The sequence below is a fragment of the Blennius ocellaris genome (assembly GCF_963422515.1).
Source record: "Blennius ocellaris genome assembly, chromosome: 11".
NCBI lineage: Eukaryota > Metazoa > Chordata > Actinopteri > Blenniiformes > Blenniidae > Blennius > Blennius ocellaris.
Window position 1 is genome coordinate 29,082,403 of NC_137660.1, and position 25,076 is coordinate 29,107,478.

The window sequence follows — 25,076 nt, forward strand, 5'->3', positions numbered from 1 at the left end:
CCCCGGGGACGACGGTGGTGTGTGTGTGTGTGTGTGTGTGTGTGTGTCTGTGTATGTGTGTGTGTCCTCTGCAGGATGTGGTGCGGAGTTGGTACAGCCGGCTGCCGGCGATGGTGCAGAACGCTCAGGAGCTGGTGAGGAACTCGGAGGAATGTTCCCGCGCTTGTTCTGAAGGTGAGACGCTTCACCCCCCCCCCCGCCGTGAGACGAGCTGACGTGGACGCCCCTGTGTCTCCCCCCCCGCAGGCTCCCTGGCCGCCCTGGGCGTCTGCCTGGACCGCTCGTGGCGGCAGAAGAAGCTGATGGCGCCGGGCTGCGAGCCGGCGTCGGTGCGGGCCATGATGGAGGCTCTGAGGCCGCTGGTCCTGGGTCAGAGCCTGGCCGGCGCCGGGGGCGGCGGCTTCCTCTACCTGCTGACCCGGGAGCCGCAGCAGCGGGAGGCGGTGCGGCGGGTCCTCGACGCCACGCCGGTAAGATCCGGAGGGTCAGAGGTCAAACCTCGGGGTGGCAGCAATCATCTCAATCTCATGAAGAAACAAAGAACTGCCTTTTGTTTTAAGGCACTGTCTTGTCATCCTTCTTTTATCCCGCGTGGCATTTCAGGCTTTGATGTTTTGTCCCGCGTGGCGTTTTAGGCTTTATTTTGTCCCGCGTAGCGTTTCAGACTTTGTTTTGCCCCGCGTGGCGTTTCAGACTTTGTTTTGTCCCGCGTGGCGTTTCAGGCTTTCATGTTTTGTCCCGCGTGGCGTTTCAGGCTTTCATGTTTTGTCCCGCGTGGCATTTCAGACTTTGATGTTTTATCCCGCGTGGCGTTTCAGGCTTTGTTTTGTCCCGCGTGGCGTTTCAGGCTTTCATGTTTTGTCCCGCGTGGCATTTCAGACTTTGATGTTTTATCCCGCGTGGTATTTCAGGCTTTGTTTTGTCCCGCGTGACGTTTCAGACTTTGTTTTGCCCCGCGTGGCGTTTCAGACTTTGTTTTGTCCCGCGTGGCGTTTCAGGCTTTCATGTTTTGTCCCGCGTGGCATTTCAGACTTTGATGTTTTCTCCCGTGTGGCGTTTCAGGCTTTGTTTTGTCCCGCGTGGCGTTTCAGGCTTTCATGTTTTGTCCCGCGTGGCATTTCAGACTTTGATGTTTTATCCCGCGTGGTATTTCAGGCTTTGTTTTCTCCCGCATGGCGTTTCAGGCTTTGTTTTGTCCCGCGTGGCGTTTCAGGCTTTCATGTTTTGTCCCGCGTGGCGTTTCAGACTTTGATGTTTTATCCCGCGTGGTATTTCAGGCTTTGTTTTCTCCCGCATGGCGTTTCAAGCTTTCATGTTTTGTCCTGCGTGGCGTTTCAGGCTTTCATGTTTTGTCCCGCGTGGCGTTCCAGGGTCTGGGAGACTTCAGCCTTCACTCGGTGCAGATCGACGGCGACGGCCTGATTCTGCCGCCGCCTCACGTCGACTGAGACCAGAGGAGGCGTCCGTTTCCACTCCGCTGCTGTTGGTGATGAAATGAAATGAATTCTTGCGGCTGCTTCAGGTGAAGGAGGGAGATTTTCTGTCAAAGGTCACTTTTTTATTACTTCACAGTTTTGGGTTTTGTTATCGAATTATGGGAATTTATTGGAACGATCAGCGTTAATCTATAAATGAAGGAATTATGACACTTTTCACTGCTTGTCTGATCAGACTTCACGGTATGAAACGTGTATGCAATACTCTTCCTGGGCGTTAGGGGGCAGTGGTGAGCTATGTGTGGAAATACGTCATGTTTTCCTTTCTGGGCTCATTTTTATATACCTGAAATGAAGAAAAACGGTCGTTTGAAGGGTGAATGAAGTAGAATCTGTGCAGAATAAACAGTCACTGCTGCAAAAACAAACACTTTAATGTCATTATTAGTAACTTTGACACTTCGGTTACTCAAAACATTCAATTCTTTAATATCTTTACATCATATTTGACACAGAAAGAGACGAAAACATGAGAAATGTGGGATTTTAAGACGACGTCCTGCAGCCGAACGTCAACAGTCCAAGACGAGACGTTTCTTGGTCCCGTGGTCAGACGCTCCTCGGCGTCTCGGCCAATCGGCTCTCACTTCCCGGCGACCACCGACAGCTGGTCCCTGATCCGTCCCAGACCGTCCAAGATGGTGTCCAGAGACCCCCTGCTCAGCTCCACCGTCACCGTGGAAACCGCCTCCTGGTCCGCCGGCGGACACGGATCCTCCATCTGGGAGACAATTCAATTTGAATTTATAACGCTGACTCAGCAGAAATCGCCCCCCCCCCCCCGAAGACGCTCGTCTCCGATCACGTCGTCCCTTCAGACGTTCCTTCGCCCCCAAAATGACTTTCGGGAGTTTTAATAGATTTATTTTCACATTTTCTGGTGGATCGGGACCAGATGTGGTTCTGGACTCACCGTCAGCTGGACCAGGCAGGTCGGGACCGCCATCCGGCCCAGAGAGTCCGAGCTGGACACCATGTCCACCCTCCAGTCCAGGTCCGTCAGCTGGGGGAGGGAAACTGCACCGCACACGTTAGAGACATGTTAGAGACACGCCAGAGACACGTTAGAGACATGTTAGAGACACGTTAAGAGACATGCCAGAGACACATTAGAGACACGTTAGAGACATGCCAGAGACGCATTAGAGACACGTTAGAGACACATTAGAGACATGCCAGAGACGCATTAGAGACACGTTAGAGACACATTAGAGACATGCCAGAGACACATTAGAGACACGTTAAGAGACATGCCAGAGACACACCAGAGACACGTTAGAGACACATTAGAGACATGCCAGAGACACATTAGAGACACGTTAGAGACATGTTAGAGACACGTTAAGAGACATGCCAGAGACACATTAGAGACACGTTAGAGACATGTTAGAGACACGCCAGAGACACATTAGAGACACGTTAGAGACATGTTAGAGACACGTTAAGAGACATGCCAGAGACACGTTAAGAGACATGCCAGAGACACATTAGAGACACGTTAGAGACATGTTAGAGACACGCCAGAGACACATTAGAGACACGTTAAGAGACACGTTAAGAGACACGCCAGAGACACATTAAGAGACACGCCAGAGACACGTTAAGAGACACGCTAAAGACACATTAGAGACACGCTAAGAGACACGTTAAAGACACGTTAGAGACACATTAGAGACACACCAGAGACACGTTAGAGACATGTTAGAGACACGTTAAGAGACATGCCAGAGACACATTAGAGACACGTTAAGAGACATGCCAGAGACACATTAGAGACACGTTAGAGACATGTTAGAGACATGTTAGAGACACGCCAGAGACACATTAGAGACATGTTAGAGACATGTTAGAGACACGCCAGAGACACATTAGAGACACACCAGAGACACGTTAGAGACATGTTAGAGACACGTTAAGAGACACGCCAGAGACACATTAGAGACACGTTAAGAGACATGTTAGAGACACGTTAAGAGACACGCCAGAGACACATTAGAGACACATTAAGAGACATGCCAGAGACACGTTAAGAGACACGCTAAAGACACATTAGAGACACATTAGAGACACGTTAAGAGACACGCTAGAGACACATTAAAGACACGCTAAGAGACACGTTAGAGACACGCCAGAGACACATTAGAGACACGTTAGAGACACACCAGAGACACGTTAGAGACACACCAGAGACACGTTAGAGACACACCAGAGACACGTTAAGAGACACGTTAGAAACATGCCAGAGACACGTTAGAAACACGCCAGAGACACACCAGAGACACGTTAGAGACACGCTAGAGACACATTAAGGACACGCTAAGAGACACTTTGAGACACGCTAAGAGACACATTAAGAGACACGCTAAGAGACACGTTGAGACAGAAACTCGTGTCAATCAGTCTTTGATCCAGACGTGGTCCCCTGGTACTCACTCTGACTACTGAGAGCTTCTGTCCTCCAGGTTGGACTGAAAAACACAAGAGACACTGTTTTCACTGCATCTGGAAAAATGTTCTAACGGTTCAAGTTCAACTGAGTCCTCTGGATGTGTTCTCTATGGGAGGTTCTACCGGGAGGTTCTGGGTGTGTTCTCTACGGGAGGTTCTACCGGGAGGTTCTGGGTGTGTTCTCTACAGGAGGTTCTGGGTGTGTTCCCCACCAGGAGGTTCTGGGTGTGTTCTCTACAGAAGGTTCTGGGTGTGTTCTCTACAGAAGGTTCTAGGCGTGCTCTCTACAGAAGGTTCTAGGCGTGTTCTCTACAGGAGGTTCTAGGCGTGTTCTCTACAGAAGGTTCTAGGTGTGTTCTCCTCCAGGAGGTTCTAGGTGTGTTCTCTACAGAAGGTTCTAGGCGTGTTCTCTACAGGAGGTTCTAGGCGTGTTCTCCACCAGAAGGTTCTAGGTGTGTTCTCCTCCAGGAGGTTCTGGGTGTGTTCTCTACAGAAGGTTCTAGGCGTGTTCTCCACCAGGAGGTTCTAGGTGTGTTCCCCACCAGGAGGTTCTGGATGTGTTCTCTACAGAAGGTTCTAGGTGTGTTCTCCTCCAGGAGGTTCTAGGCGTGTTCTCCTCCAGGAGGTTCTAGGTGTGTTCTCCTCCAGGAGGTTCTGGGTGTGTTCTCTACAGGAGGTTCTAGGTGTGTTCCCCACCAGGAGGTTCTGGGTGTGTTCTCTACAGGAGGTTCTAGGCGTGTTCTCTACAGGAGGTTCTAAGTGTGTTCTCTACAGAAGGTTCTAGGTGTGTTCTCCTCCAGGAGGTTCTAGGCGTGTTCTCCACCAGAAGGTTCTAGGTGTGTTCTCCTCCAGGAGGTTCTAGGTGTGTTCTCTACAGAAGGTTCTAGGTGTGTTCTCCTCCAGGAGGTTCTGGGTGTGTTCTCTACAGAAGGTTCTAGGTGTGTTCCCCACCAGGAGGTTGTGGCCCCCCACCTGTTCTCCAGCAGGACCTTGGTGATCATCTTGGCCAGGCTGCAGTGGAAGGACGGGGGGAAGACGTCCAGGACCTGGTCGGGGCTGCTGAGGTTGTGGAACAGGACGTGGTGGGTCAGGGTCTGGAGGGCCCGGAGCAGCTGCAGGCAGAGGAACCTCCTGGTGAGCCAGGAGCCAAACTACCACCCTGGAGTCCCTCTTATCCAGGGAACGTCAGGACCAACTCTGGTCCTCCAGAGCCCTGGTCCACTGGGCTGTATGTTTGTTTGTTTGTTTGTTTGTTTGTTTGTTTGTTTACCTGAGCGGCCTGGGCCACGGGGACGCCCAGGGAGGCGGCGGTGCTCTCAGCCCGCCGGAGGCTCGTCCCCTGGTGACCCTGGACACAAATGTCTCTCACGACGTCTTTGGACGGCGCCTGAGACACAAAACCAGCTCAGACAACAAACAACAACAACTTCTTATTTTCTGCCATTTGTTCTGTCAATGATCAAAATCATGTTGTTCTTTGTTTGTTTTTTCTTGTTTTTTTGTTTGTTTTATTTCTTCTTTTCTTTGTTTTATGTCCTTTTGTTTTTGCTTTTGTTGTCATTATTTTGTTTTTGCTCTGTTGTTGCTCAGGCTGGTTTCATCTCATGGCAGTTAGGAAATATCTAGATCACTGTGATTACTGTATTATTAAATATATATGTGTGTGTGTGTAGCGCTAACAAGGGTATTGTATGTTTCTCCCCACCAAGTCTTTCTCTCTGTCTTCCCTCTCCTCTCCTCTATCCTCTCCTCCTTTCCTCTCCTCTATTCCTCCACCTCTCACTCTGGTTTCTACAAAGTTTCTCCTGTTGGAGGAGTTTTTCTTTCCACAGTCACAAACAAACCTCATGTGGATGTTGGGCTTTTCTATTTTCACTGTAAAAGCACATTGGAACGACTGTAATGTATTTAAAAAGTACTTTTTTTGAATAAAAAAAAAAAAAGACGGCCCAACGAATAAAATCTGAATCAATTAAAAAAAAAATGCCTAACGAATAAAATATCAATCTTTTTTTTTTTAATGACTAATGAATAAAATCTCAATCAATAAAATAAAAATAAAAAATGCCTAACGAATAAAATATGAATCAATAAAAACAACAACGACACCGTGCAGAAGCCAGAGTTTGTTTTCAGTCACAGTTTTATGGACGAACCTGCAGTGAAGACGGTTGTTCCGCCTCGTTATTTACTCGTTTTCAGGTAAAACTCAGCGTCTTAAGAAGCGTCAGTGAAGAACCGACTTCCGCACAGCGACGAACCGCCGTTTACGTTGATTTATCGGCGTTTGTCGTGACGCCGGAAACCGCAGGAGGAGTTTTATCGCGTGAGTCGAGCAGCGGAACGTCTGACGGGAAGACATTTACCTTGAGAAGAAGCTGCAGGTGAGAGAAATCCTCGCTGGAGAGGGACGCCGCCATGTTGGCATGTGACGAGTCACGTGACACGGCGGTGCCGCTAGTGCTCATGGGAAATGTAGTTAACGCTGTAAAATGATAAATATTGTATATCAAAAAATGTTTTTTTAATAAAAAAAATTGATATTAACCAAAACAGCGAATTCATGGGGCAGTTATAGAAGTTACACAAATTATAGAAATTATACAAATTATAGAAATTATAGAAGTTATACAAATTATAGAAATTATAGAAGTTATAGAAATTATAGAAGTTACACAAATTATAGAAATTATACAAATTATAGAAATTATAGAAGTTATACAAATTATAGAAATTATAGAAGTTATAGAAATTATAGAAGTTATATAAATGATAGAAGTTATACAAATTATAGAAATTATAGAAGTTATACAAAATTATGGAAGTTATATAAATTATAGAAGTTATAGAAATTATAGAAGTTATAGAAATTATAGAAGTTATACAAATTATAGAAATTATAGAAGTTATACAAACTATAGAAATTATAGAAGTATAGAAATACAATATAACACCATTAAAACATAGTTAAATTAAATATAAGCACACAAAAGTATCTTGATTTTAATATTGTTTTAAACCTGCCAGTTTGTCAGGAAAATAAGAATAAATATTTTTGGTTCTGTGTCCAGTTTCGGGCTCGAACCGGCTCCTGGTGGAGGAAGAGGAGGAAGAGGAGGGAGGAGGAAGAGGAGGAGGGGGCGGCTCGTCACAGAATCCCCGCCGAGGACGGAGCGTCTGAGGCGGCATGAAGGCGCTCGGTGCCCCGCGGCTGCTCCGCTGATCCGCAGGCGGTGAAGATGTCGGTGTCCGGGATGAAGAAGCAGCTGCACAAAGCCAGCCAGGTGAGCCGGGCCGGGCCGGGCCGAACCGGGCCGGGCCGGTTCACAGCGGAGTGTTTTATACCGGAGGAAGAGGAGCGCGGTCCTTCCTCACCGGTTTACTGCGACACGAGGCCTGTTGTTTACCTCCTCCATCATCCCTCCATCATCCCTTCATCCCTGCATCATCCCTTCATCCCGCCATCATCCCTCCATCATCCCTTCATCCCTTCATCATCCCTTCATCCCTGCATCCCTCATTCATCCTCCACGATTGCAGCTTAATGCCTTTCGCTCGCATGACTTGTATCCTCGTTACTTGACTCATTAAGAGTAACGATACTTCGTCACATAATCCCGCATCCAGTCAGACACAAGCTCAGAGAGACAAGCGAAGTAAATAAGTACTTTTACTGTAAATACTGAGGCGGTTTACTCCAATACTTTATGTGTTGATTTGAAGTTTTACTGTTCAGGACGAGAGTTGGCAAAGTTTTTTTTTTGTTTGGTTTTTTTTAATGTATAACTTATGGCAAATTCTAACATTAAATCTGAGACATTTCATGTCTGTTTTTTTGTTTTGTTTTATTTTTGCTCTGACGTCTGAATATATATATATATATATATAATCACTGTTGTTGTTAATCTGTATCTCAAACGTTTAGGATCATTTTATTTATTTTTTCAAATGTTTAATATGAATGTTTTTATTTTTTGTTTCCTTTTCCTTTTTCCTTTTTTGTCTCTTTTCTGTCATTTTGTTTTTCATCATCTTTACTCTAACTATTTTTAGTTGTTTGTTAAGTAAAAATGAGGAAGAGATTACTTTGTGTGTTCAGCTCATTTTCAGTTTTCCTTTTCTTTGTCATTTTTTCTTACTGCACATGCATCATTTGTGCTTTACTGTATGTTTGTGGGGGATTTATCATCAGCTTGTTCTCATTCCTTGATTTTAAAGTCACACATTTGCTTATTTTTGTCTGTTTTCTTATTAATGAGCTTTGAAGTCATTTTTTCTTCTTCTTTTTTTGCTATTTTCAGTTTCCAGATTGTTGTTTTATTCTACATTTGTTGCTGTTTTCACCCGACATGATGCACTTTAAGCCTCTTAAGTCACTGGACGTCTTTAATACGTTTTTTTTAATATATTTTTGTGTGCATCTTTGCCTCTTTTTAATTCATTTTGCATCCTTTGTTGTGACTCGTTGTCTTCAGTGACGTCACTCTGGAGCCGCTGAGCTGCAGGTTATGTGACGGCGACACTCTGTGTGTTTTTGCAGCTGCTGAACGAGCGTCTGATGGGGGCCGAGGGCACCAGGCTGGACCGGGACTTCCTGCAGATGGAGAAGGTGAGCGGCGCCCCCTGCTGGCCGGGAGCCTCCGCCCTGCTTCCGGCTCATGTTTCTGGTGTCTGTGTGTCCGTCAGAGCGTCGCTGCGATCCAGAGTCTGCTGAGCGAGGTGCTGTCCAGAACCACCGAGTTCCTGCAGCCCAACCCCGGTACACACACACACACACACACACACACACACACACACACACACACACACACACACACACAGCCATCACGTCTGGATGTTAGAGGAAGATGCGCTGTAATCTGATGTTGAAGGAGGAAGATGCTCTATAGTCTGGTATTAGAGGAGGAAGATGCTCTATAATCTGATGTTGGAGGAGGAAGATGCTCTATAATCTGATGTTAGAGGAGGAAGATGCTCTATACTCTGGTGTTAGAGGAGGAAGATGCTCTATAATCTGACATTAGAGGAGGAAGATGCTCTATAATCGGATGTTAGAGGAGGAAGATGCTCTATAATCTGACGTTAGAGGAGGAAGATGCTCTATAATCGGATGTTAGAGGAGGGAGATGCTCTATAATCTGGTGTTAGAGGGGGAAGACGCTCTATAATCTGGTGTTAGAGGAGGAAGATGCTCTATAATCTGGTGTTAGAGGAGGAAGGTGCTCTATAATCTGGTGTTAGAGGAGGAAGGTGCTCTATAATCTGGTGTTAGAGGAGGAAGATGCTCTATTATCTGGATTAGAGGAGGGAGATGCTCTATAATCTGACATTAGAGGAGGGAGATGCTCTATAATCTGATGTTAGAGGAGGAAGATGCTCTATAATCTGGTGTTAGAGGAGGACAGTGCTCTATAATCTGGCGTTAGAGGAGGAAGACGCTCTATAATCTGGTGTTAGAGGAGGAAGATGCTCTATAATCTAATGTTAGAGGAGGAGGATGCTCTATAATCTGGTGTTAGAGGAGGAAGATGCTCTATAATCTAATGTTAGAGGAGGAGGATGCTCTATAATCTGGTGTTAGAGGGGGAAGATGCTCTATAATCTGGTGTTAGAGGAGGAACATACTCTATAATCTGGATTAGCGGCGGAAGACGCTCTATAATCTGATGTTAGAGGAGGAAGATGCTCTGTAATCTGGTGTTAGAGGAGGAAGATGCTCTATTATCTGGATTAGAGGCGGTAGATGCTCTATAATCTGACATTAGAGGAGGAAGATACTCTATAATCTGGATGTGACTCCTTCACAGATTTATACAGTAATAAAATAATCTACCAACATGCAGAAATGATGCAACAAAGCTAATGCTCATTTTATGTCATGTGGATCCACGCTAATGCTAATTCCAATGAGACCCTTGTTCGCGTGTCAGTCAGCAGTCAGTTCAGGATTGACGTGGCTCCTCCTCCTCCTCCTCCTCCTCCACCTCCACCTCCTCCTCCTCCTCCTCCTCCTTCAGTAAACAGGAGTTTAGTTCAACAGCAGCCTCAGGCTAATGCTAACGGCGTGTGCTTGTTCAGCCCACAGAGCCAGACTGAGCATGCTCAGCACCGTGTCCAGGCTCCGGGGGCAGGGCCGGGGCTCGGGCTACCCGCAGACAGAGGGCATGCTGGGAGACGTGATGGCGCAATACGGGCAGCAGCTCGGAAAGGCTTCTGAGTTCGGTACGCCGCCGCCCAGCTGAGTACTTTACTGAGTACTTTACTGAGTACTTCTTAAGCCCACGCTTTGATTACTGTGGTAACTTTTAACCCCCCCCCCCCCCCCCCCTGCAGGCGCCGCCCTGCTCCTAGTGGGCGGAGCTCTGCACGACGTTTCTCGCTCCCGTGAGCTCCTGGATGAGGACGTCACTCGCTGCTTCCTGGATCCTCTGCAGGAGGTGGAGAAGACGGAGCTGAAGGAGATCAGGGTGAGGAGGAGGAGGAGGAGGGGGAGGAGATCAGGGTGAGGAGGAGGAGGAGGAGGAGGAGGAGGCGGAGGAGGAGGAGGAGGGGGCGGCTCGTCACAGAATCCCCGCCGAGGACGGAGGAGGAGGATGAAGAGGAGGAGAAGGGGGAGGAGATCAGGGTGAGGAGGAGGAGGAGGTGGAGGAGGAGGAGGAGATCAGGGTGAGGAGGAGGAGGAGGTGGAGGAGGAGGAGGAGATCAGGGTGAGGAGGAGGAGGGGGAAGAAGAGGAAGAGGAGGAGAAGGAGGAAGAAGAGGAGGAGGAGGAGGAGGAAGAAGAGGAGATCAGGGGGAGGAGGAGGAGGAGGAAGAGGACGAAGAAGAGGAGGAGGACATCAGGGTGAGGAGGAAGAAGAGGAGGAGGAGATCAGGGTGAGGAGGAGGAGGGGGAAGAAGAGGAAGAGGAGGAAGAAGAAGAGGAGGAGAAGGAAGAGGAGATCAGGGGGAGGAGGACGAAGAAGAGGAGGAGGACGAAGAAGAGGAGGAGGAATAGGAGGAGGAGGAGGGGAAGAGGAGGAGGAGGACATCAGGGTGAGGAGGAGGAAGAAGAGGAAGAGGAGGAGGAGGAGGAGGGGAAGAGGAGGAGGAGGAAGAGACTCAGTTTCTTCAGTCTGTTTTTAAACAAATTAACTAAAATGGTAAAAGACGAAAACATAAATTTTCTCCCCGTTGAGTTTAAAGCCAGTCCGGCTGCAGTACCGCCTGCGGGCAGCAGGGGGCGGCGGCGAGTCCTGCGCCTCCCTCCGGACCGGGTCACGGAGCGTCAGTGTCTCTCCGCAGTTCCAGCTGAAGAAGGTGAACGGACGCCGCCTGGACTTCGACTACAAGCGGCGGCGGCGAGAGAAAGTCCCGGCGGAGGAGCTCCGGCAGGCCGGGGAGAAGTTCCTCTGCTCCAAGGAGCTGGCGGAGCAGAGCATGTTCCTGCTGCTGCACAACGACGTGAGTGTCGGCGAGCCGGCCAGACCCGCCCCCCCCCCCCCCCGCTGGCCAGACCCCCCCCTGAGCCCCGCCCTCCCTTCTCCTCCTGCAGGTGGAGCGGCTCACACACCTGGACGCTCTGGTCGCCGCGCTGCTCCACTTCCACCGCACCGCCCACTGCACGCTGCTCAGTCTGCAGGGGGGCCTGACGGCCAGGTGAGCCCCGCCCCCCCCCTCCACTCCGCCCGCCGGGGGCCACGCCCACCCACACGGTGTGTGTGTGTGTGTTGCAGGCTGACTGCTGCCAGTAACAGACCTGAGCGACGTTTCAGACCCAAGAAGATCCGAGTGCGAAGCGACGAGAGTGGAAACATGTCCTTCTACCACCAGCCTGGTATCACTGCTGCCCCTCCTCCAGGTTGTCCTCTACTGTCCTCTACTGTCCTGTACTGGCCTCTACTGGCCTCTACTGTCTTCTACTGTCCTCTACTGTCCTCTACTGGCCTCTACTGTCCTCTACTGTCCCCTACTGTCTTCTACTGGCCTCTACTGGCCTCTACTGGCCTCTACTGTCCTCTACTGTCCCCTACTGTCCTCTACTGTCTTCTACTGGCCTCTACTGTCCTCTACTGGCCTCTACTGGCCGCTACTGTCTTCTACTGGCCTCTACTGTCTTCTACTGGCCTCTACTGGCCTCTACTGTCTTCTACTGTCCTCTACTGTCTTCTACTGGCCTCTACTGTCTTCTACTGTCGTCTACTGTCCTCTACTGTCTTCTACTGGCATCTACTGTCTTCTACTGTCTTCTACTGGCCTCTATTCTCCTCTACTGTCCTCTACTGTCTTCTACTGGATTCTACTGTCTTCTACTGTCGTCTACTGTCCTCTACTGTCTTCTACTGGCATCTACTGTCCTCTACTGTCCTCTACTGGCCTCTATTCTCCTCTACTGTCCTCTACTGTCTTCTACTGGCCTCTACTGTCGTCTACTGTCGTCTACTGTCGTCTACTGTCTTCTACTGTCTTCTACTGTCTTCTACTGACCTCTACTGTCTTCTACTGTCCTCTACTGTCTTCTACTGTCTTCTACTGGCATCTACTGTCTTCTACTGTCCTCTACTGTCCTCTACTGTCTTCTACTGTCCTCTACTGGCCTCTACTGTCCTCTACTGTCCTATTCTGTCATCTACTGTCCTCTACTGTCGTCTACTGTCTTCTACTGTCCTCTACTGTCCTCTACTGTCCTCTACTGTCTTCTACTGTCCTCTACTGTCGTCTAATGTCGTCTACTGTCCTCTACTGTCTTCTACTGGCCTCTACTGTCTTCTACTGTCGTCTACTGTCCTCTACTGGCCTCTACTGTCTTCTACTGGCATCTACTGTCTTCTACTGTCCTCTACTGTCCTCTACTGGCCTCTACTGGCCTCTACTGTCTTCTACTGGCCTCTACTGTCCTCTACTGTCCTCTACTGGCCTCTATTGACCTCTACTGTCCTATTCTGTCATCTACTGTCTTCTACTGTCCTCTACTGTCTTCTACTGTCCTCTACTGTCCTATTCTGTCATCTACTGTCTTCTACTGTCTTCCACTGTCATCTACTCTTTTCTACTGTCCTCTACTGTCCTCTACTCTCGTCTACTGTTGTTTCATAACTTTAGTTTCAGCTTCAGTTAATTTCCAATGAGGCACGTTGATTATAAACTGTGAAATCTTTATAAACCGAAGAAAATCATTTATTAAACTGAAGATTAATTAATTTTCTCAAGAGGCTTTATTATGTCTAATCGCGTGTGTGTGTGTGTGTGTGTGTGTGTGTGTGTGTGTGTGTGTGTACAGTGGAGCAGCAGACAGTGTTGCCGTACAGCTCCAGTCTTGGTCACAGTAAGAAAAATATTTCTATCTTTATTATATTATATAATATTTCTATCTATCTATTTCATCGTGTTTCTATTTACTATATTTGTAAAAACTAATATATTTTGTATATTTTGTATACATATATATATATATATATACACACACTCTTGAAGCTCAGTGGTAATTGACCATTGAAATATAAATTTTAATTATTTTCTACTGTTTCATCACATAATTCTGCTCGAACACGGAGGTGTTTGTCACCGTCGTGTTGTTCTAGCGTGTATAGATCTATATTAATAGAGTTATCTATCTATCTATATTCCTCCCGGTCACAGACGGCGGGGTGTCGGTGGGCCGTCCGTGCTGCCGGGCGCTGTTCTCGTTCCAGCCCAGCAGGGCGGGCGAGCTGAGCTTCAGCCAGGGCGACGTGCTGACGCTCTCCGGCCGGGTCGACGACAACTGGTTGGAGGGCGAGCTGGCCGGCCGCGCGGGGCTCGTGCCCGTCAGCTACGTGGACGTGCTGGTGCCGCTGCCGTTACCATGACAACAGACCCCTCCCCCTTCCCCCTCCCCCTCCCGTGCCTTCACGTTGAGTTTCCGTCACAGAAAACGTATAAAAAAAAAAAAAAAAAGATTCAGCTTTAAAAACGACACGTGAATCAGAGAATAGCTGCTGTTTATGTCTAAATTTGATTTATTTATTTACATTTATTTATTATTTTTAAATCTGCCGCTTTTGTTTTCTGCAAAATGTCCAAGTTTTCATTCAAAACTCTGCCAGAAGTTTATGGAATAACACCCGGAAATAAACCCGACAATAAATAATAAACACAACCAAAGGTAAAGAAAATAAAGTAATAAATTAATAAAAACTACAGAAATGATGCAAAAGGAACATTTTTTTTAATTTTTTTTTTACTATTCACTTCATAATATTGTGTTTAATGCGCCTTCAAAGGTCAGAATGTTGCATAATTTAAAAAAAAGGTTATATAACAGTCACAAATGAACAAAAAATAAATATCCACTCTTTACACAACGAGCACCGTCACTTTTTTAAAGAAACCAAATCTGAATGGATCCACGTCGAATCTCCAGGCACAACAAAGGCAATAACCACAGAGTCGTCCACAGAATCGGCAAACGTGGAAAAAAATAACCGCAAAAAACACACAACTACACAATCTGAAGTACAGTAAACGTGTGAAATACTGAAGAACCATGAAAACACGAGGTTTAAATCCTCCACAAGACGGGAAAAACCCTCGTCTCACTTTCCTTATTATGAAACTGTTCCTGAGTGTTAAAGCTTTAGTGTAGATTCACGTGAACACACACACACACACACACACACACTCAGCCTGTAAACATGGACTGTCCCTTTAATAGAAGCAGGTTCACTGTAGAGTGAAGACAAACTAGTTGAGCACAAAGAAAATAGTTAAAATAAGCAAAACAAAAATCTAGTCTGCTACTTTTACACTTCTAATGCTTAATTATTATGTGTGTACATGCGTGCGTGTGTGTGAGTGTGTGTGTGTGTGTGTGTGGAGGTTGAATACCATCACTGTTGCTCTGATGTGTTTGCTTGTTGGAGAATTGCCACAAACGTCCTCCGGTTTTCTGAGATTAAACTTGTTTCAGCTGCAAACCAATAATGTCTGTGTTGAAGAGACGTGTGTGTGTGTGTGTGTGTGTGAGTCGTTTCAGGGAGCTTGATTGTTTTCCTCTTACAGCACATGTTTGTTTGATGAATGTATTTCTGCAATAATTAACCTGAATAATAAACTTCTATCACCTCTGATTGGGACTCTTTTGGTGAATTTCCCGCAAAATTAATATGGAATAAAATAGATTTGTAGAAAAGCCTTTATGTCCCTGAATAATCTGTGACTATTTAAAATGTTTTTTCTCACAGGCGTCCTCTCTCAATAAAAATAAAAACAAGAAATATACTTGACACCTACTTAAAGATGATTTAACTACTACAAATTACAGAACTTTTGTCGAACCACTCTTATTGCCAAGTTTCATATATATATATAAAAAAATATAATATATATATATTCATTTTTATATATATATATATATATATATATATATATATATATACTAAAATAAAACAATAATAGAAGAAAATAAATCTCGTTTTGGACTATATTTAATGTTGCGTATTATAGTTGAAGTTCCACCCTTTGACCACAGACGTCGCTGCACCGATTCGTCTGCGTGTTTCTGGCTTCCGGTTGTAGATACGCGTTTAAATGTCTGCCGGAAGTGACGCCGTCCTTTCCTCCCAGGCGGATCCAACATGGTGGGTGAATTTTCAGATTCTACTTTAATAATCAGAAGCCATCCGCCTCGTCTCGGGCTTTACCGTCTCCGCTGAGTTCATCCGTGAACAGCTGGTCCCCAAAGGGGTCGATGGCTCGTGGTATTGAAGGTAGATGAGGCGACCGGAGCGGAATAAGTACACGTTGTGGTAGTTAGCGTCGGTGGCTATCTGATGCTAACATCCACGGCTGGTTGAATGAACCGCGAAGGTGGTTTCGCTAGTTCCAGCTCAGAAGGGCGATTAAGAGCGACGCAGTGATGACTGGTAGTTTTCTTCTTTTAAAAGCTTATTTAAGGTTAAATAATTGAACCCGGTCACTGTTGTTCTCTTCACCGGGAGTTAGCCTGGATGCTAACGACACCTGTGTAATGAGCTGGATTGTTATTCCCGCAGGGACGAGTCAGGACTAAGACGGTGAAGAAGGCCGCCAGGGTCATCATCGAGAAGTACTACACCCGCCTGGGAAACGACTTCCACACCAACAAGCGGGTGTGCGAGGAGATCGCCATCATTCCCAGCAAGAAGCTCCGCAACAAGATCGCAGGGTGAGCGTCCGCCTCGCGCTGCCTTGTGTGTGTGTGTGTGCGTGTGCGTGTCCTGCATCGAAAGGTGGTCGTGGCGTGTTCTGGTGGCCCGGTCATTATTTAACTGCAGGTACATGAAACCGCGAACCTTTCCCGTGTTTGAAGGAAACTCCGTTCCTATCAGACCCTGGTGCTCGCGAACATTCCTCCGCTGTTTCCTGAAGTGTTCGGCTCTCATGAGTGTGTGCGTGCGTGCGCGCGTGCAGGTATGTCACACATCTGATGAAGAGGATCCAGAGGGGTCCGGTCAGAGGAATCTCCATCAAACTGCAGGAGGAGGAGAGAGAGAGGAGGGACAACTACGTGCCAGAGGTCAGTGAAGGCGTCACCTTGTGCTGAAGGGTCAAAGGTCACCGAGAGGAAATCAGATGGGGCGTGCAGAGCTTGGGTGTTGAGAGTCGAGTCGGGAACAAGTTCACTTGTGAATTACTGCTTGAAAATGTATTTTATCATGAGTTTCTATTTGAAGTTCTCTACATTCACATTGATCAGTGCTGTTTTGTCGTCGCTGGAGCCGTTAGCACTGAGCGTCACATTAATGACTCATCAGAGAGTGGAGGAAGATGCTCTATAATATGGCTGATAGTATTTAGCAGTATTTCTCCTGTCAGGATATAATAAGTTCCTCATGAGGAAAAATTACCTTCCTATCAAAGCTGGTATTTATCGAGCTTTTCTTACGAGAGGAAATGTTTGGTTTCGCTGGTCGAAGGCGGGGAAATGTTTTGGTCTGGGAGGTTCTAGACCAGGGGTGTCAAACGTGTGGCCCCTGGGGGCCAGAGCCGGCCCGCCAGACCATCTAATCCGGCCGCCGTGGGATTTTTGAAGTGTGAAGTATAAAAATGAAAACTGACAGGCTGATCTAAAAACACTCGATCAGCAAAAATGACATTCGAAACCACCCTTGGTCAGAATTTATGAATGCGTCTGTGGAGGTCACATGACACAACACCTTTCACAATAAAACAATGAGTCCAACTTATGTGAAGTGATACTTTAGACACGTAAACTCAAAACAATTTCCGGATGATGACAAATTGTTTTAATCCTGAATAAAAATACGATACCAGATACAGGTGACTGAGGGTTTTTAATATAATAATAATATCTGATTTCCTTTAATATGTATATTTCAGAATAGACTGGTGAATTTTTGCCGTTGCAAAAGGATCAAAAGAAGGAAAGACTTTGACATTTGTCCAGATCTGCAGTTTATAACATGGGATGTTTGACTTGTCGGGCCTCCAGAGGTCAGAGGTCAGATCAGGTTGATGTGGCTCCTCAACTGAAACCAGTTTGACGCCCCTGGTCTAGAACACGTTTGTGGGTTGAGTTGTGTGAACGACGTCTGAGCAAAGTTCAGCTCGTCTGCAGGAAGCGACTGGAGGTCGGTGTGTCGTAGGACGACTCCACTGCGGAGAGTCATCGGGGTTATTTTGGGCAGTATTGAAATCGCGATTGTTTACACGGTTAGGTCTTTGTGTTTACCAGTTCCCGATACGGGAAGTGTGTGTGTGTGTGTGTGTCCTGTATCGAAAGTGACTGTGACGTGTGCGTCGTCCGGTCATCGATACTACAGGAACATGAAGCGGAGAGTTTTTTCCCGTGTTTGAAGGAGACAAAGTTCCTTCACAACCCTGACGCTCTCCAACAAAACACAACGTGTCGTCGTTGAACCTTCTACCACTTTCGTCTGTCGGGGATCCTCGGTGTCGTTTTCCTTCTTTCACCTGGCGACGTTTAGGGATTATTATTTTTTTCCCCACTCGGCTGGGGAGTCGTTCAGTTTCCTCTCAGAGTTAATCCTCCGCTGAAGGAGACGGATGTTAGAAGGTCGTGAGGAGAGTGTTTCTCCCACAATCTCAATCCGTGGCGGGGAAAAAAGAAGCACCAACACTGAAACTGATCAAAGAAACGAGCCACCGCCTGTGCAGGGGGGTGTGATTAAGTCTCTTTTTCTCTGGCTTGTGTCTGAAAACGTCTTTTACGACTTTGTTCGTCTGTTAATAAAAGAACAAACGTGACTGTGTGTGTTTGTCTGCAGGTTTCTGCTCTGGACCAGGAGCTGATCGAGGTGGACCCCGACACCAAGGAGATGCTGAAGCTGCTGGTGAGCACACACACACACACACTGTTACACTACTGCAACACACACACACACACTGTTACACTACTGCAACACACACACACACTCTGTTACACTACTGCAACACACACACACACTGTTACACTACTGCAACACACACACACACTGTTACACTACTGCAACACACACACACACTGTTACACTACTGCAACACACACACACACACACACAGTCACTATCACACACACACACACACACACACACACACACACACACACACACACTGTTACACTACTGCAACACACACACACACTGTTACACTACTGCAACACACACACACCTCTCCTCCTGTCCAGCAGGTGGCAGTACAGAGTTAGAGCAATAATATCTGTTTACCTTTTGAAGTTTTTAAGTTGTGATTCAATTTTATCAGTTCGGTTTCCTAAAGTACGTTGAGGAGAACTAAAGGGTGAATTCAGCCTGTGAGTGAGGAGGAGGAGGAGGAAGAGGAGGAGGAGGAGTGGGTGGTTGATGGCCCGGGGGAACTCTGCCTCAACTCTTAATGAGTCTCGTGATGAAGCGAGCATCTGAAGAAGTTGAAAGAAACATCAAAGACTTTTCTTTAATTATCCAACTATAAAGTTGACCTTTTCACACACACACACACACACACACACCCTGACACGTGACGGTTAGGTAGCTTCTTCCAAAGCGACCACACATAAAAACTGGTGTGGAGGCGGAGTCACATGTTGAGACACACGAGGTCACATCGAAATATCAAAGAAAATGTTTATTGAGCCAGTTTCTCATGAGTTTTTGACCAGGAAGGCTAGCTAGCTAGCATTAGCATCAGAGCCGCACAGTCACGGACAGTTTATTTATTTATTTAAAAAAAAAAAAAAAAAAATTTTAACACTCAGAATGCAGGTTTTATTAAAACTGACCATGTTGAGATTAGAGTGTTTCTGTAGCAAATGTTAGCTTTATGTGAAAATACACACATTTTCCTCACGTTTAGTTTTCGCCATTCTGTTATTATAACGTTATTCTGGCTCCATTCCGCCGGTCCGGCCCGCGGTTTGTAGAGCTTCAGGTACAAACGCGTTCAGAGCGAGCGCCGGTGTTGTCGGTCGGGTCAGAAGTGGGCGGAGTCTATTGTGGGCGGAGCCTGTCCCTGCATCGAAAGGTGATCCGGGCGTGTCGGTCGCCCGGGTCATTTATTTAACTGCAGGGAGACGAAGCTGCGAGCTTTTCCCGTGTTTGCAGGATGTTTAGTTCCTGTCAGACCCTGCTGCTCGCAGACACTCCTCCTCCGCCCCCCCCCCCCCCCGCCGTAACTCCTCCACCTCTCACCCGCCTCTCTCTCTTCTCCTCCCAGGACTTCGGCGGTCTGTCCAACCTGCAGGTCACCCAGCCCACCATCGGCATGAACTTCAAGCAGCCCCGAGGCGTTTAGGCCCCGCCCCCTCTGCCGCTCGCCTCCGAACCCTTTGTGCTGTTAAATTATCCGTTTCCCTTTTTTTATTTACTTCCATGTAGACAGAAGAGGAGAATAAACCGTGAAAAACTTGACGTCGGTCTCGGGTTTTTTTTTTGGTCACCTGGCGGAGGGGGCGGAGTCACGTGACATCACAGGAAGCACTTGAGTTTTACTCCATAAGAACTAAAAGCAGTTTTTAAACTCAGTTTTCACTTTTTCTTTCTCAATTCATGTGGAAATCGTTGAATTTACATCTTCAGTAAATGAAACTCCAATTATGTGAGTTAACGAGCCCCCCCCCCCTCCCCCCCCACAGTGAGTGTCCAATAGTCTAATCCAGATTATAGATTATATTCAGGCCAGAGTCAAAGCGTTTCATAGTTTTTTCTTCAACAACCAACGTTTTCCGGCTGTAAACCGACAATTAAAGGAACCGCAAATCACAACGTGAAATAATTCTTTCATGTTCTGCAACTCGACTTCCTTTTTTCTCAGTTTAAACTTTTGAGTTCTATTTTGGTGAAATAATGATGCAGCTTGAAACGTTTCATCTTCCTCCTCCTCCTCTTCCTCTCGCTGATGACACTTTGATAAAACCTCAAGCTCGGCAGTTTTGGGAAATAATGAAAATTCAGACACCCGCTATTTTTTTTAAATTTTATTTCTGCAGTTTTCAGAAAAAACTGTTGAAGCAAAAGCTTGTTCACACCTTCGTCACCAAAAACAAAACATTGCTGCAGAATTTCACACAATTTAAACTTGTCTGACTATTTTTACAAAACACATTCAATATATACTATACACAAGTTTTATATATACAGTTTAAACATGCACGTCAAACATTTACACATGAAGGTACGTGACCTGTACATATTTAAAATCCATTAATTACATTTTAAATACAAAATGTAGTATGACAATATTTAAATATTCTCACAATATGTACCTATTATGTTGATTAAGTATTAATATATTTTGTACTATTATATACGTCATCTGTTATTTTTTATTATATTTATTTTCATTATTAAATTCTTTATTTTTTTATATTTATCTTTATTTTTATCATTAAATTCTTTATTGTTTTATATTTCATTATTGAATTCTTTATTGTTTTATATTTAGCTTTACTTTTGTTAAATTCTTTATTTTTTATATTTATCTTAATTTTTATTATAAAATTCTGTATTTTTATTATTAAATTCTTTATTTTTTGTCTTTATTATTATTAAATTCTTTATTTTTTTATATTTATCTTTTTTTTATTAAATTCTTTATTTTTTATATTTTTTATTTAATTCTTTATTTTTTATATTCATCTTTTTTTAAATATTACTTATTTATACATTTATTATTTTTTTAATTAAATCTTGAATAACTTTAATTATTTAATATTTTATTCTTTATTGTGTTGAAGATTTAAAAAATGAAATAAAATAATGATTAAATTGACTGAAATATCAACATAAACCCAAATTTAATTAAACATTTTGGTGAAAAATGCAGTGAAACGTAAAACCAAACAAAAAACTGTTGCATTGTGGGTACTTGAAGTGTTCGTGCACACTCATGACTCATCGAAAACAAAAAGCAGCCGAGTCGTGTTTGGACCTGGACTGCAGTAAAAACACTCAACAGGTCCAACCAAGTGGTTGGACCTCGGTCCGTCCTCAGTCCGTCCTCAGTCCGTCCCTTCAGCCGGCGGCCTCTCGCAGTCTCTCCAGGACCTCCTCGGGACTGAGACCCGAGTCCACCCGGACCAGCTTGTCTCTGGACCTGCAGCCCTGCAGGAGGAACCAGAACGGGGGACAGACGGTGAGCAGGGTGGGGACACTTCCTGAGGGACGCTGCCCCCTGGTGGCTCAGAGTGGTCACTCTGGAACTCAAATGTAAATCAATACAATAATAAAGAGTCAGTAGCAGGTCAGTATCAGGTCAGTAGCAGGTCAGTAGCAGGTCAGTAGGAGGTCAGTGTCAGGTCAGTAGCAGGTCAGTGAACCTTGTCCAGAGAGACGTCCCTCCTCTTCAGCTGCAGGACTTCGGCCAGATAACGAACCAACTCGCTGTTCGCTTCTCCGTCTGTTGGCGGCGCCGCGATGGAGACGCCCACCGCATCAACTGACACGTCTGAGGAGGAGAGTCGCTCTCATTATCCTGTCTGTAACATTCAGTGTCAGTAACAGGTCAGTAACGTGTCAGTAATGTCAGTAACATGTCAGTAACGTGTCAGTAACATGTCAGCGTCAGTAATGTCAGTAACATGTCAGCGTCAGTAATGTCAGTAACGTGTCAGTAACGTGTAAGTAGTGTCAGTAACGTGTCAGTAGTGTCAGTAACGTAAGTAATGTCAGTAACGTGTCAGTAACGTGTCAGTAACGTGTCAGTAATGTGTCAGTAGTGTCAGTAACGTGTCAGTGTCAGTAACGTAAGTAGTGTCAGTAATGTGTAAGTAGTGTCAGTAACGTGTCAGAGTGTCAGTGTCAATAACATGTCAGTAACGTGTCAGTAGTGTCAGTAACATGTCAGTGGTGTCAGTAACGTGTCAGTGTCAGTAACATGTCGTAGTGTCAGTAACGTGTCAGTGGTGTCAGTAACATGTCAGAGTGTCAGTGGTGTCAGTAACATGTCAGAGTGTCAGTAGTATCAGTAACATGTCAGAGTGTCAGTAGTGTCAGTAACGTGTCAGAGTGTCAGTAACATGTCAGAGTGTCAGTAACATGTCAGTAGTGTCAGTAACGTGTCAGAGTGTCAGTAACATGTCAGTAGTGTCAGTAACATGTCAGAGTGTCAGTAACATGTCAGTAGTGTCAGTAACGTGTCAGAGTGTCAGTAACATGTCAGTAGTGTCAGTAACATGTCAGTAGTGTCAGTAACATGTCAGAGTGTCAGTCACGTGTCAGTAACGTGTCAGTAGTGTCAGTAGTGTCAGTAGTGTCAGTGACGTGTCAGTAGTGTCAGTAACGTGTCAGAGTGTCAGTAGTGTCAGTAATGTGTCAGAGTGTCAGTAACGTGTCAGAGTGTCAGTAACGTGTCAGAGTGTCAGTAGTGTCAGTAATGTGTCAGTAGTGTCAGTGACGTGTCAGTAGTGTCAGTAGTGTCAGTAACGTGTCAGAGTGTCAGTAACGTGTCAGAGTGTCAGTAGTGTCAGTAATGTGTCAGTAGTGTCAGTGACGTGTCAGTAGTGTCAGTAGTGTCAGTAACGTGTCAGAGTGTCAGTAACGTGTCAGAGTGTCAGTAGTGTCAGTAGTGTCAGTGACGTGTCAGTAGTGTCAGTAACGTGTCAGAGTGTCAGTAGTGTCAGTAATGTGTCAGAGTGTCAGTAACGTGTCAGTAACGTGTCAGAGTGTCAGTAACGTGTCAGAGTGTCAGTAGTGTCAGTAATGTGTCAGTAGTGTCAGTGACGTGTCAGTAGTGTCAGTAGTGTCAGTAACGTGTCAGAGTGTCAGTAGTGTCAGTAACGTGTCAGTGTCAGTAACGTAAGTAGTGTCAGTAATGTGTAAGTAGTGTCAGTAACGTGTCAGAGTGTCAGTGTCAATAACATGTCAGTAACGTGTCAGTAGTGTCAGTAACATGTCAGTGGTGTCAGTAACGTGTCAGTGTCAGTAACATGTCGTAGTGTCAGTAACGTGTCAGTGGTGTCAGTAACATGTCAGAGTGTCAGTGGTGTCAGTAACATGTCAGAGTGTCAGTAGTATCAGTAACATGTCAGAGTGTCAGTAGTGTCAGTAACGTGTCAGAGTGTCAGTAACATGTCAGAGTGTCAGTAACATGTCAGTAGTGTCAGTAACGTGTCAGAGTGTCAGTAACATGTCAGTAGTGTCAGTAACATGTCAGAGTGTCAGTAACATGTCAGTAGTGTCAGTAACGTGTCAGAGTGTCAGTAACATGTCAGTAGTGTCAGTAACATGTCAGTAGTGTCAGTAACATGTCAGTAGTGTCAGTAACATGTCAGAGTGTCAGTCACGTGTCAGTAACGTGTCAGTAGTGTCAGTAGTGTCAGTAGTGTCAGTGACGTGTCAGTAGTGTCAGTAACGTGTCAGAGTGTCAGTAGTGTCAGTAATGTGTCAGAGTGTCAGTAACGTGTCAGAGTGTCAGTAACGTGTCAGAGTGTCAGTAGTGTCAGTAATGTGTCAGTAGTGTCAGTGACGTGTCAGTAGTGTCAGTAGTGTCAGTAACGTGTCAGAGTGTCAGTAACGTGTCAGAGTGTCAGTAGTGTCAGTAATGTGTCAGTAGTGTCAGTGACGTGTCAGTAGTGTCAGTAGTGTCAGTAACGTGTCAGAGTGTCAGTAACGTGTCAGAGTGTCAGTAGTGTCAGTAGTGTCAGTGACGTGTCAGTAGTGTCAGTAACGTGTCAGAGTGTCAGTAGTGTCAGTAATGTGTCAGAGTGTCAGTAACGTGTCAGAGTGTCAGTAACGTGTCAGAGTGTCAGTAGTGTCAGTAATGTGTCAGTAGTGTCAGTGACGTGTCAGTAGTGTCAGTAGTGTCAGTAACGTGTCAGAGTGTCAGTAGTGTCAGTAACGTGTCAGTAGTGTCAGTGACGTCAGGCGACCTGTGATGGCGCTCTTCTTGGCGCCCGGCTTGGCGAACACGCTGATGCTCACGGCGCCGCTCCGGTCTCGGGTCACTGGACCTGAAGCCGCCGCCTCTGCTGGTCCCACTGCCACCGCGGCCTGGTGACCTTTGACCTTTGGCCAGGAAACAGGAAGTAGTTGATTTAGGCTGTTTAGCGTTACCAGTTTAAAAGTTGAACGGTCTATAACAGCAGTGGTTTTAATTTGAAGGAGTTGAGCGGTAAGTCGAGGGTTTCCCGTCCACTTGTACTGTAGATATAAATAAAGTAAGTAAACATAACATATTTTCTACCTTCTTGGGCATCCTGCTGTTTCGGGACTCTTCGGGTTTCTCCGGAACCTTCCGGGACTTTCCGGCCGCAGGAGGCGGAGGTTCGGCCCGTCCGGACCGGCGGAGCAGCGGGACGAAGGCCGGGGAGAAGAAGCGGCTCCGCTCTGCGGCTCCGGGCGGATTAAAAGAGACGAACCGTCCCGTTAGAAACACACCGGAGCGGGAAAACATCAGCTAGCATCTTTAGCTTCGAGCGTAAAGCGTAAACAGTGCAACTTCCGCCTTTCAAAATAAGCACTTCCGCCTTCGTCAAAATAAAAGCATCGACCATTTAAAGTTTTGAATCGCGAGGCTGAAAAATAGTTAAGAAGATGAAACAGCTAAAAATGCAGGAATAAATTACATTTATAAAATAAAAATATCAAAAATTGTTTAAACTAGAAGTAAAGGGAGAGAAATTAGGAAAATGGTCAAAATAAACTGATTAAAATTATTATTATTATTATTGGTAAAGCTTCTT

General features: G+C 45.8%; 5 protein-coding genes across 5 annotated transcripts in view; 3 read left to right on the forward strand and 2 right to left on the reverse strand.

Annotated features, from left to right (window-relative positions):
- The window catches only part of fcsk (fucose kinase), a 32,375-nt gene extending 30,511 nt beyond the window's left edge, over positions 1-1,864 (forward strand). Inside the window, exons 21-23 of the mRNA XM_080505092.1 lie at positions 75-174; positions 247-470; positions 1,371-1,864. Of these exons, the coding sequence (XP_080361218.1) occupies positions 75-174; positions 247-470; positions 1,371-1,448 (402 nt within the window). The 3' untranslated portion in view covers positions 1,449-1,864. The remainder of the gene's footprint in view (positions 1-74; positions 175-246; positions 471-1,370) is intronic.
- Positions 1,853-6,424, reverse strand: commd9 (COMM domain containing 9). Its single transcript, XM_080505094.1, has 6 exons — positions 6,311-6,424; positions 5,215-5,331; positions 4,917-5,056; positions 3,930-3,964; positions 2,410-2,513; positions 1,853-2,217 (listed from the first exon to the last, which is right to left on the reverse strand). Exons 1-6 carry the CDS (start codon positions 6,410-6,412, stop codon positions 2,080-2,082), a joined length of 636 nt encoding a protein of 211 aa, XP_080361220.1. The 5' UTR covers positions 6,413-6,424; the 3' UTR covers positions 1,853-2,079.
- Positions 6,425-7,109: 685 nt separating this feature from the next.
- Positions 7,110-15,030, forward strand: sh3gl3b (SH3-domain GRB2-like 3b). Its single transcript, XM_080505377.1, has 10 exons — positions 7,110-7,228; positions 8,485-8,553; positions 8,631-8,703; positions 10,023-10,166; positions 10,278-10,411; positions 11,228-11,386; positions 11,478-11,581; positions 11,659-11,783; positions 13,203-13,247; positions 13,562-15,030. Exons 1-10 carry the CDS (start codon positions 7,184-7,186, stop codon positions 13,768-13,770), a joined length of 1,107 nt encoding a protein of 368 aa, XP_080361503.1. The 5' UTR covers positions 7,110-7,183; the 3' UTR covers positions 13,771-15,030.
- A 466-nt stretch (positions 15,031-15,496) lies between these two features.
- Positions 15,497-19,806, forward strand: LOC308136079 (small ribosomal subunit protein eS17). Its single transcript, XM_080504292.1, has 5 exons — positions 15,497-15,540; positions 15,955-16,106; positions 16,352-16,457; positions 18,190-18,255; positions 19,613-19,806. The coding sequence occupies exons 1-5, from the start codon at positions 15,538-15,540 to the stop codon at positions 19,688-19,690; spliced, it is 405 nt and encodes a 134-aa protein (XP_080360418.1). The 5' UTR covers positions 15,497-15,537; the 3' UTR covers positions 19,691-19,806.
- A 1,367-nt stretch (positions 19,807-21,173) lies between these two features.
- cUnh15orf40 (chromosome Un C15orf40 homolog) lies at positions 21,174-24,787 on the reverse strand (the record flags this gene model as incomplete). The annotated part of the gene is made up of 4 exons (XM_080504388.1): positions 21,174-21,498; positions 21,714-21,841; positions 24,264-24,399; positions 24,578-24,787. The coding sequence occupies 4 exons, from the start codon at positions 24,785-24,787 to the stop codon at positions 21,409-21,411; spliced, it is 564 nt and encodes a 187-aa protein (XP_080360514.1). The 3' UTR covers positions 21,174-21,408.
- Positions 24,788-25,076: the final 289 nt, after the last annotated feature.

Bases quoted from the DNA above. Each gene is read 5' to 3' on its own strand.
- commd9 (XM_080505094.1), bottom strand. From the start codon at position 6,412: ATGAGCACTAGCGGCACCGCCGTGTCACGTGACTCGTCACATGCCAAC. The intron at 2,514-3,929 runs GTGAGTACCAGG...TGTGCGGTGCAG, and splicing joins AGAAGCTCTCAGTAGTCAGA to TTTCCCTCCCCCAGCTGACG. The intron at 2,218-2,409 runs GTGAGTCCAGAA...ATTGTCTCCCAG, and splicing joins CCTGCCTGGTCCAGCTGACG to ATGGAGGATCCGTGTCCGCC.
- sh3gl3b (XM_080505377.1), top strand. From the start codon at position 7,184: ATGTCGGTGTCCGGGATGAAGAAGCAGCTGCACAAAGCCAGCCAG. The intron at 8,704-10,022 runs GTACACACACAC...GTGCTTGTTCAG, and splicing joins GTTCCTGCAGCCCAACCCCG to CCCACAGAGCCAGACTGAGC. The intron at 11,387-11,477 runs GTGAGTGTCGGC...CTCCTCCTGCAG, and splicing joins TCCTGCTGCTGCACAACGAC to GTGGAGCGGCTCACACACCT.
- LOC308136079 (XM_080504292.1), top strand. The intron at 16,107-16,351 runs GTGAGCGTCCGC...GCGCGCGTGCAG, and splicing joins CTCCGCAACAAGATCGCAGG to GTATGTCACACATCTGATGA. The intron at 16,458-18,189 runs GTCAGTGAAGGC...GTTTGTCTGCAG, and splicing joins GGGACAACTACGTGCCAGAG to GTTTCTGCTCTGGACCAGGA.